This window comes from Etheostoma spectabile, chromosome 3 (genome assembly GCF_008692095.1).
Source record: "Etheostoma spectabile isolate EspeVRDwgs_2016 chromosome 3, UIUC_Espe_1.0, whole genome shotgun sequence".
NCBI classification, from domain to species: domain Eukaryota; kingdom Metazoa; phylum Chordata; class Actinopteri; order Perciformes; family Percidae; genus Etheostoma; species Etheostoma spectabile.
In genome coordinates, this window is record NC_045735.1 from 23,203,907 (window position 1) to 23,216,300 (window position 12,394).

A 12,394-nucleotide genomic window follows, 5' to 3' on the forward strand; every position below is an offset into this window, starting at 1 on the left:
AAAGCTATCTGTCTTAGCTGTTCCTTTAGCTAAGTGTTTTGTCCCAATCAGTGTCATTCCCATGTGTATTTTTAAACATCTTGAAAACCAAATGCGCTCAATGGAAACATAATAATAATTCTGCTGTCTTCTCTGAAACAGAAAAAAATAGGTTCAATAATTTTAACTAGGGTTGCAGTGTCACAAGGATAAGGCTACCACTATCCTATACTTTTCTTATTGTCAATGTTATGTTAGTCATTGTCTCAATACTTAAAGTAAACCTAAACTGTCTGTGGCAGTCAGCCCAAAACCTAGCAGAGTGTGTTGAATTTGTTATTGAAATGTTTAAATGTTAAGAGTGTCACTGTTCAGAGGTATTAGTCCAGTCCAAATTAGTAATGTTGAGTGAAACACAAGTGAACATGTTGTCAGCTGAGATGCTGTGAAGCCTGTATGCGGGTCAGCTACCTATGAGTGTGAGCCGCATGAGATAATACACCTGTAGTTGGCTGAGAGATAAGCTAGCTAACCTTCCGCTTATTAAGGGACGTTACACTATTTAAAAAAAAGAGAAATATGTTATATATTTACTGTATTAAATCATAAAATTACCATGATATGTCATCAGATATTAAGGAAAAATGCTGTGTATTTCAACACTTTCTTCTCTGACAACAATGCTAAAGCCAGTGTGTTCTCCTTTGAAATTTCCATTCCGATTTTGTTTTGGCCTGTGTGTCCGCACAGGTTTTTATTCGCTTTAAAGCCATTGGATGGAAACACACTATCACCAGATTTATTTGCATGAGTTCAGATAATTCAATTGAAAAGTGGATGGAAACTTAGCTTCTGTTTTTTAGTCACATCGTTGTCCGTGTTTGGGGGCGCGTTTGGTGGGAAGGTGGTGTAACCGCGTTTTACTTTTTACCTGCTCCATGGATTTACAAAACTTAATTTTTTCTCTTCACTTTCCTGGAGCTCGAGCGGATAGCTGAAAGCAACATCACGATTTTCTGTGTTTATTTTTTTTTGCTAAAAAGAAACTCAACAAAAAGCCAGACACTATATAACATTACCGTCGCCAAAATACCAACACAAATCAAATCCCCTACTTCACCGTTAACTGTCAAGCCAACAAACCTGTATGGAAATTAAACACTCTGCTGAAATGTTAAATTTGTTAAAGATCATGCGACACAAGACAACAGTCTCAAAATCAGTAAGTTATAGTAGTAGGGTATACAGGGGCGTTACATATGAAGTGGTTTGGGGTTCTTCTGTCAGTAATTTTGGGGTACAATTTGGTTTTGATGAATTCTACAAGCACCAAAACCACAGGTCAAGCAATCAACCCGTTCCAAACAGGAACATCTTCAACGGCATTGAACTAGTCTTTCTAAACAGTTGCATGACCAGAGACTTCCTATGAAATGCATAAATATTGGAGATAGAGATGATTTATGATTTAGATAGAGACAGACAAGAGTAACAAAATATGGACAGTTAAAAACTAGTCTCACATTGACCACATCGCCATAGCATAGTGAATTAACATCTGGCTGTACCACAGATAAATTCCTGGATACTAGAAAAAAATGCTCCGGGTTGTTTGCATTTCTTTAAACCAATCACAATCATCTTGGGCGGGGCTAAGCTCCGGTCACAGCGACGGTGGCTATGCAAAATGTCTCCTGAAGGAGAACACATTTGCATCCAACAAATTAAGACAAATAACATTAAGTTAATTGTTTTTAATTGTTCACACATTACAGTAACATGAGCTATTTTAATTAGCAGGATACATAGTTAAAAGTAATTTGTTCTTTCTGATGTATCCCTGTGTGTATTTTGTTAATGTAAATTCCTGCCGATCAGTCCCAAAAAGTCCTAGTTAGATAGTAAATGCCATACAAATATTATTTGTAATTCTTTACAATCATTCCCTGAAAGAACCAAACCGGCCTTCCTTGTTGCATGATCCAAATTTTCAGCGTGTAGCTTGCTAGCTCGCAGTTTGTTGTTGTTTTCCCAAGGTTACGGAGTTTGAGAATGGCAACAGAGAACGGAAGGCGAGGGACATCTGGTGGAACATCCAGAGGCAACTATTCTGGAAACGTTCTGTCATTGATCCAGACAAGTTGAAAAACAACACACACACACACACACATACACACACACTACACTCAGAAGCATATTGTACATAGAACAAAACAGCACATGCATACACCCACACAGCACACATAGCTACTCATCTTCTCCAATTGTAAATAAATGCATCTTCATTAAAAAACATCCGCAGCCGCTAGAGTGCCAAACTCCATAGTGCAGTACTTCACTGCAAATCAGAATGAAAATTAAAGTGTGTGAATGTGAAAAATACATTAGTGATGGACACATGGGTTGGAAAAAAATTGCTAAGCTCCAATAATAACAAGTCTGTTATTTCTATTCTTTTTTTTCTTTCATTCATTATGAGTATACAAAACATTTAGAAAGTTCTTCTTGTCTTTAGCCTTTTTGCTATAAAATATTTGTCATATTATTCATAGGCGGAAGTAGGAGGCAGGCAATCAGTACATTTAGTGCAGTATGAAAGTCTAATCACGCTCTTTACATCCCTTTTATGGGAACGCGAGCCTGAAGAAGAGGACATGTGTTATCTGAGCACGTTGATAACCGCCATCGTGGTACCAGTAATCTCGTCAAGCTTTAGGCTTTTTGAGCCAGCTAAGGCAAAAAAACACTGGCTCTGTTGAACTTGCTTTGTAGTACACTCTTATGTCTCTTGCCTCATTTCATGAAAACAAAATCCTCTGAACCAAAAGCTCAAAAGATATTTTTTGTTGCACATTCTTTCTTTCTGTCTTTATTGTCCAACCGTACTCCTTTAAAACTACAGGGAATGTTATCTTTGTGTATTAAAAATAAAATAACTAATAAAAAAAGACTAAGAATCAAATAAATGGATTACTTATGGTACTGAGTTTTTTCAGGATTTTGTCATGCAAGACACAAATATCTCTATTTGTGAATTGTCAATGATTATTAAGTAACATTCCTTAAACACTAAGCAAGCACTCAGAGGTGCATCCAAAGATGTGCAATGCTTTGGTATTTATGCTTACAATACTATTTAATCTGATTCTGAATCTGAAATAGTATGAATGGGATACATATGCCATATAGCAGGGCAATGCCAAAGAATTAACTGGTAAATAAAAGAAATTAAAAAGAAAACAGGTTGATGGCGTTTCTGGGAGCACATAGAACGACCACCCCAAGTACCACAAAGCTAATAGCACAATAATAACGTTTTTATAAAGTAAGTAATTTCTCAATAATTGTCTCTCTTTAAGAAAATTAAAATAGATTGATCCATTCTTTTAAATATACTTCATCCATCAATCAATTCAGATCTTTTATACCTATGTTTTCCATCTTCCACCATAAGTCCATCCATTCATTTATCTATGTCCAACATCAAAATATAAGAAATTAGGTAAATCACAACACAATCAATAATGTATTCTGTTATCATCATGTGTAAATACCAACACAAATACATTCAGAACCTGCAAAATGATTTGGGTACTGTAGATTTAGACACAGACACAGGCAGACAGACGCACAGATCTTTCAATTTCAATATTACACTACTGTCTAAAGGCAAAGATTAAAGAAAACTGTCCTCAGCAGGAAGCGTTAATGGCAATACCGGCTAATTCAGTTACTTCTAAAAACAAAAAAGTATTTTACAGTTGGCTAATAATTTGCCAAGGAGATCTTATAATGCAATAATGTAATGCATTCTAGATCTTAATAACCAGGTCAGAATTGTAATCAATCGGACATGTTGCTCGAAATTATGCATTTCTGTCAGTACAAGATTGCTTATAAAAATGTTTCAAGTCACTGTTAATCTCTTAAAATGAACTGTCACAGTTCAGTGAATGGTGCACATGAACTAAAATGTTAAGGAGAAACAAGTTATAAAAAGTAAAGATAAATTGCACAATTAACAATCAGCTGCTGATTTGTGACAAAAAACTAGCTGCAGAAGACGTTCACGCACACAGACTCACATAGGCCTACAGTATGGAAAACATTTAGAAATCAGACCAGCAATACAGCTCATTTAAGTACATTTTGGAGAGAGAGTTCTGCACCAACAAGAGAATGTATGGCTGATAAACGTATGGCTGATGATACATTTAAGTATGCAAAACAAAACAGACTAGATATAAAATGGCACAAAGTGATTAAGTTATGGATGTAGCAAAAGAGGAATTGCGTGAAGAGATGAAGCAAACAAAAACTCAGATCGCTGCTAACAAGTAATGAAGCCACATATTCTCGCATGTGTTACAGCAGTGCCATTATGGGGAAAGGAAGGACTGGGATGGAAGCAAATTATGAACATGTGAAAATACAGGAACAAAGGGAAGCCAAAATAGTAAATATAATGAACGCACCGATTAATAAAATAGAAACAATTCAAGCAAATTAAGCAAGTTTCCTTGTGCTAACAGCTGAGCAGTGCTCCAAAAAAAAAAAAAAAAAACTCACCTTGATAGGTTTCCCATCAGGTGTCAGCACTTCCTCGGAAAGTTCCATCATCTTCAGAGCCATGTGTGCAATTGGCTTTGCATGACTATCGACCTTCTTGTGAAGACCTCCTGCCACACAGTAGGCATCGCCTATTGTCTCGATCTGTATGAGAAATGGAAGAGGAGGGGCAGAAACTGAAGTGTGGCTGTGAGTATATGCTGATGTACTGTATATGCTCAGCCACCCGGCTAACCGCCGGGCTAACAGCCACATGACATTACGGTCCAACATCAACCACCAGAGTCTGCTTTGAAAAGTGTGAAATGTTAACGGGTTGGTACGTAAAGATGCTTGTTAACAGCTGAAATGCATGACAAATAATTTGTGGCTTGTTTGTATTGCCAATGAGATTACATACCACTTGATATTTTAGGCAACAGTACAGTGTTTCCGACATACAGTAAGGAATTCATTTTGGCAACGTACCCAAATGCACTTGTCCCCACCGTAAGAGATTTTCTTGTATCTATTATTTTTTTTCCTTTCAAACATCTTTGTTGAAATACAGTTGACATAGCAAAAATAATAAACATTCTGCTTGAATTTTGATACAACTTTGCCAATCTTTATTTGTTGGCTATAAGACTAAGGGAGGTTTAATTCTGAAAAGGTTATCTCTTAATGTATGATACTAAATAGTATAATGAACTCATTCAAAATCCTTAACAACTGCTGCATACACAGATAAAAAAAGATTTAAACCATGGAGTTTAGTCATTCCTTGTCCATATTTAAGCTTATTATGCAAGACATTTGCAGTAAAAGCAAGTCTTCCTAGAGTTAAATTCAAATTAAGCATGTTGATAAAGCAAACAAGTAGTGCAACTTTTAGTGATATATTGCCATATTTCCAGTTGAAGGAGTGAGTTAGGTGTCATGACAGTTGACACGGTCTTTATAAAGAAAAGAAAAAGATAGCACAAGAGGAGAAAGAGAAGGTGAAAGAACTAGCAGACAAACTGCTCTCATTTAGGCCTGTCACCAGCTAAATCATTTCAACAGTAACCATGACAATGACAACATATGCGTACCTCAATGTCCTCCTGTTCCTGCTTTCTCTTTTACACATACACACTCACTCTTCAGCTGCAATACAGATAGACCCTCTTACATAAACTCAGTCTCTATGCCTTCCTCTCTGTATCTCTTCTTCCCTTTCTCCAGGAAAGCATGTTTTATGGGAAAGTGAAACGTATATGTTGTTGGACTGAGCTAATTGGATAGAGAGGAACGATTATGGCAATGGTTATTATGGAGAGAAGCAATGGTGGAAAGAATTAAAAATAAAAAGAGATACTGATCTGATGATAGAAGTAAGGATGAAAAGAGAAAAAGATGGCAGACTGCAATTGAGACTGTAACTAGGCCCAAAGCACCCTGTCAGAAGGGCAACATTGACACGTCTTTGTTAAGCTCCCACAGACTGGCCATTAATCAGTTACTTTTTCCACAACACAAGCACACCTATTCATGATGGCACATGCACATGTCAAGTACACACACACACACACACACACACACACACACACACACACACACACAAATATATACTCAGTCCCCCAACAGGTATTATTACATCACACAAAGAAGATGTGTTTTTCTTTCTGCCCACTGACCTTATAAACATCCAGAATGCCACACTGGTAGTCGAAGCGTGTGTAAAGCTCGTTGAGCATGGAGATGACTTGCATAGGTGTACACTGGGCACACACAGCAGTAAAACCCACAATGTCTGAGAACAGCATGGTCACATCATCAAATTTGCGAGCAGGCACTGGCTGACCCTGCCACAGTTTCTGTGCCACATCACCTGGAAATATGGAATAAAGGAGATCAACTGTTCTCCTCTTTTCTTCCTCCAGTGCCTGGTGAGTCCGCTCTAATGTGGCCTGTGAGAGGAGAGAAGGGAAGGAGATTAGTAGGTTTTATTCTGTGTGCTTTGCTTTGATGAAGGCACTGATGACAACGATGACTAGATGTGGGAGTACTGCATCAAATTAAAACTGCTGGTGCACGCAAATGAATTTGTGCATTAATTTAATTTTTTTTGATTGTTTGAATCTGCATATGCGTAATTGTGTGTCTGTGGGCGAGCTTCTTAATGCCAAATCTGTCGGATGTAGTGCTATACCATTGTTCAAGCAAGCAAGTCAGTCATGAAGTCACTAAGATATAGCTATTTATAAAAGGGGCCTGGGGGAGTAGTTGCAGTGAATGAGTGTTACAGTGAGCAGATGCATAGGATTGGGTCAAGACCCAGTGACTTGCTTAAGGGTACTTTGAAAGAGAAAATTATAAGAGCAAGTCCCAGGAGCCATGTTCTTCCAGCCATGAATCAGTCAGTGAAGCCAATAAATTGGATTTACCATGTTCCCTTCAGTGAGTTGTCTGGCAACTAACATGATGGAGGACACAGAGGAAACACACTGTAAATGTGTGTGTATTTTAATTTATCACTTGCAATCAGGGTTACAGGTTGTCATTTTGATGTGAACTGTTTAGCTCATTGATTGAATGGTCAATATGGCCGACCTAATAAGAGCCCGTCAGGGCAGGCTCTATAGAGAGAGTAGAGAAGGAAGAAAAAAGAACTGTGTGCTGCTGATAGCGTAACCTTTTTTGTTGAGACCAAAATGGACAATTAATGATAAATGATAACCGTCATTGATAAATTATATCCCTCATCCTTAAAGTATTTTGGTTTAGTTTCTTTCTGCTCTATTGTTAACCTTAAGTGACTTAACGATACGATGGTACGATTGGCATAACAAGGATGGGATGCGGGGCTGGCCCCCAACCACAAGACAAAAGCAGGTAGAGCTCACTCGGTTTCAAGTAAGGCATGCATCCCTTCCTGTTGCTGGAAACTTTATTTAATGTATGGTGTGGCGTCTTAGTTGATGGTAAGGCTTAGTGGCAACTAAAGCCCCTTAAACTTACAAGAAATCATTTTACCAGTACTACCTGACACAAGCTGTAACACAAGCTAGTGCCTATAATCAGTTGTAAATTTAAACAGTTTAAACATATTCCAGCAGGTGGAATATGTTATTTTCACGTAATTGTCTTCCAACAAGAAGCCACAAAGAAACAAAACATCTCACTGGCTAGTGATTAGCCTGATTTTTTTTTCCGATGGCAAACTGGTCCGATAAACTTTCCTCAGTTTTCATTCACTGTAAATAGAAATATACCCACACTAAATAAACCATTCTACCTTAAGTTTGTCCATTCTCTTCTTCAGACCATCCTGGGCTTTGGCCTGCTCCCCCACCAGGATAACATCGCGTGTGGCATCATGAATGGGGATATCTGACAGGTAAAGGCCCCTGCCCATCAGCTCCTCCAACTTATCAACACGTGGCGAGCCCAGAAACATTAGGGAGCAGGACTCGGGCACGTGGATCATCTGACCCTTTAACTCCATGACCTGGCAGGCAGAGCAATCAAATGGGAAAGACAATGTGAATTAAGAAAGTAAGGCCTTTTGTCAAGTTTTAATTTTTCATAGGTATTCAAAAAGTTGAGGGGGGGATGGAAGACAGATTTTAAGATTCAGACAGTATGTTTGTCATTAGCTTCTTGTATTGATGTCATGTCTACCTGATACTTGCTTTTCTCAAACCAATGTACTCCCACATAGAACATTAACAGACAAACAATGATTCACTGTGTGATTCACAACTGCTTCTTTTGTAATGTCTCGCCAACTTCATTGCAGGTCTATGGAAACATCTTAAGGTCATATTGTGCCAACGACTTTGGAAATGCATTTTTTGATTGCTAAACGACACTGAAGTCACATGTGCAAAACTCTAATTACAGTCTGCACAGCAGCAGTTCATGTGGACCAAACTCTAGTTTGTTTTTCAGATGCTAACACACTGCTGTCATAACTGTTAACCTTCCATTCAAAACAGAATACAGATCTCCGTCCGGTGGCTATCAAACACTGCTGATTGCAATTTTAGCTGAAAGCCTAAGCAGGTGTCTTGTTTTAGACTAGTTATTGAACATATATAGGTTTTTTTGTAAACAAACACCAAATAAGAATTACAAACCATTATACACTGTACCATTTGTAGAAAAACAGGCAAAAGAGCAAAGATTCTAATATTCCCAGGTAAGATGTCTGAAGTTACATACACAGCTATAAAAACAAAATGTGAAAAACACTACCTTTACTATAATAAAACTGCAGTTGGACTGTTTTTCAGAAAGTAATGAAGGTGAAAGCAATGGAAACACCACATTCATTAGTATTTAGAAATGATGCAGACATCCAATGAGATGAAGAAGACTTGCTGCATAATAATGGAGAGGGGCAGGATCAGTCACACTATTCTATGTTACTGTTATGCACCTTTAGTTTTTTTTCCATATACTATACTGAAGCAAACTGCTGATGTTTTTTCCTTCTTGTTTACCTTACGTGAACATTGGTATATTACATTAAATGTGCATAGTGTTTGCTGCACTAACACTGTTTTGAGACGTGTGTTCAGAGTTGTGTTTCTTGGAATGAGTTTTGCAGGAGATGTGAACTGTTCAGCTCAGGTGACTGTAGGTAGTGCAGACTGTAATTAGAGTTTTGCACATGTAGCTTCAGTTGTGCACCTTGTTTAGCAATCGAAAAAAAACTGTAACAAGCATAAAAATAATGAACATAATGAAAAGAGCATCCCTTTTTTATGCTTTCATGCCAACACTTGGACTCATACACGTGTGTATACACACACACACACACACACACACACCCCACATAAACTAAACACACCATGTTGTAGATAAAACAGAGATTATGACAACAGCAACATCAGATTACTGTGATTTAGTTGAAAGGGTCTAATGTATAATGCATGGTAAGATATATGGTAAAAGCCTGTAAACTGGTGACCTTCCTAGTTATTAAAGAAACAATCCTGTCATCATTATAATGCCACTGGTTTGACCCACACACTCTATCCAAATGTATCATTGAACAACAAATGCTGTGTAATATCTTTGAAGATTTTAAACCAAATCAAGAAGCAAGTTTTTCAGTTGAATACAACTATTTCTGTCAAAAGACATGGTCATTTTGAATGAACAATTGCAAGACTGCAGATCTACAAACACTTGGGGAATTATTGCCAACAGTGTTTGCAAAATATGAATAAGTATGGATTTCACTAGTTTCTTGACATTTTGCTCACAAGCAATTAAACATGATGAGAATATGTGCAGGTTCTGCTAAAGAAGAGAGAGATCAAAACAGGCCTGATTTCCCAAGGAGATATCGAGGAAAGACATGCTGCCCTTTTAAATACGACTCTTAGCTGTTACACCGTGTTAACTGCATCTAGAAGCCCTGTGGATAAGCCACGCTTCTCTTTCTACCTGGGCACAATTTCTCTTTTTCCTGCTATATATTCCTGTTAGTCCTTAACCTGCTCCTTCCTTTATTTTCTTTAATTTCTCTTTCTCTCCATCTTCACCTGTTTTTAATTCTTGCCTTTCTCTCTTTCTCTTTCTCTCTCTGCTCTACTCTCTGTCTCTTCAGTTACTTTTCTCTCTCTCCTTCTCCATAGTGTCAGATAGATTATTCCGCCAGTGAGCACACTGTAGCCCTGTTTTATTTATAGCACAAGGCTCTCCTAGGTCTGCATAATACATGCAGTCTACATCCACACACACACACACACACACACACACACACACACAGAGAGAGGCAGAAGGAGAGAGAGAGAGAGAGAGAGAGAGAGAGAGAGAGAGAGAGAGACATATTGCTTCTGATTGTCTGTTTCTTAAAAATACTGACATACATACATTTAAACACACATGCAAACATATATGCACATATGCAGCCTACAACCCACAGAGCCCAATTTCCAGACACACCCATGCCTTGAAACACAACTTGGTGTGATCTAGTTAGTATGAACTACTGATTGTCTGGCTCAGAACACACACACAAACGCACACAAACGCACGCACACACACACACGCACACACATGCACGCGCACACACACAGACACCACTTTGCCTACCATATGCCAAACATCTGCACACACTGCCACGCCAATTCAGCAGCATTTATGGTGTCATGGTAGTTAAAGAAACAGTCATGTGAGTACACCAACTCAAAAGCTCAAATTATAAATGGATCTTGCACATTACAGAATAATCTGATACATTTTGTATTGTTTTGGTCATAATTTCTGAAAGCAATCATAATTCCTGAACATTGGGAATACAGCAACATTGCTACAATAGTAAAACAGGGCAATAATTTCATCTTTTCCAGAGATTTCAGCAATTATTTTGATGAGTATAATGTTATTACTAATGACAAGAATGATGGCAAAGACTGCAAAAATAACATTCCTGCTGTCCCTTAAATCAATACAAATTACAAAAGAGAAAATGACTTTTTGTACTTAGCAGTGTTTCCTCTATGCTGATTTTGTAGTGGCGGCCCACCATCGCAACATTTCTGCCATTACGGTATCAGAAACAGGGCTGTGCAAAAAAGGTAGTCGTGGTTACCTTTTGAATTATCCTGCCGACATTATGCAGGATGATTGCTGCCGCTCACATTGCAATTTAACAACAAGAAGAACTATTTAGAGGTTGTTGGGCCTGTCCAGTTTAATTCCACATACTGCTGTGTTGATGTAGTTAATTGTCAAAGCGTTCGATTTCTTCCGAGTCGACAATAAAACAAACAGCTCCACCAAAAACGTTACTGCGGTGGGTGGGTTCTAAGTACAGACCTGTGACAGATGTTAAGTGCCTTATAGTTCCTCAAAAAATTGGTTGTTGTTCAGACAAACCTGCCCCCACTGCTAAAAAAATCCTAAAGGAAACACTGCTTAGTGTGTTTATCTGATGGTAGAAATAAATGTGACATTTTGTGGAATGAGACTGCTATAGTTACAGATTAATAATTTGTTACAAGCAATATAACCAGCAATGCAGATTGTGCAACTGGGCCTTGCAATTTGCCATTTATATATAAAAAATGGCGAGGTGTACTTTTCCTTACTACTTAAGCAACAGCTGTAACAATGCCTATTTAGGTAAACCTTAAAAAGACCCAAAGTTCAAGCTAAGTCACTATGAAGTCTAGACTAAGTCAGTGTCCTGTGCACACTGATACCGTCAATGTGGGTTGCCCTGCATCGCAGCATCAGGGCCAGCAACTCCATCACGGCAACCTCCAGGACTTCAAGATTGCCATTAATGTTCATAGTTGTTTTACTGTGGTGCTGTTTTGCTGTTTCATTGTGTTTTCCTGTTACACAATGAAGGTTGAAATTTCCATCTAACAACTGTAGTTGTTTTTAATCATGTCTAGTAGGTATAATTATACCAGGGTCTCACCACCTTACTCTCAGATTCTGTCTCTGTTTCTCTGTCACTCCGTCTTGCTCTGCTGTAAACTCTCACACACACTGATGCACAGATCCAAACATACAGTACATGAACACACACACATACACACATCCCTGGAGGCACTTGTATTGGCCTAGTTATGCGTCTCTGTTTAACTCAGCACTCTCTTCTCCTTCTGCCTGCATCTCTGTCATCACAGAACAGAGAAAGAGGAGGTGAGTGAAGGAGAAAGGAAGGGCAAAATGAACATAGTGGTAAGCAGGACCAGACAGAATGTGCGGGTGCAAAATTCTGCAGATTTTTCTGCAGATCATAAACAAATTTAAAAAAATAAATAAATAAAAACACATGTTGACCCCAAGCAGAAAAGCAGTCCCCTTAATTTAGTTTCATTCTGGATCACCGCTGAAAACTGTAAAAAAAAAA

The 12,394-nt window shown here is 38.2% G+C and overlaps 1 protein-coding gene across 1 annotated transcript in view; it reads right to left on the minus strand.

Annotated features, from left to right (window-relative positions):
• Nucleotides 1–12,394, minus strand: part of gucy1a2 (guanylate cyclase 1, soluble, alpha 2) — a 40,221-nt gene that overhangs the window by 5,419 nt on the left and 22,408 nt on the right. The window contains exons 5-7 of the mRNA XM_032511943.1: nt 7,808–8,020; nt 6,207–6,479; nt 4,549–4,692 (exon numbers count right to left, since the gene is read on the minus strand). Coding sequence (XP_032367834.1) covers nt 4,549–4,692; nt 6,207–6,479; nt 7,808–8,020 — 630 coding nt within the window. The remainder of the gene's footprint in view (nt 1–4,548; nt 4,693–6,206; nt 6,480–7,807; nt 8,021–12,394) is intronic.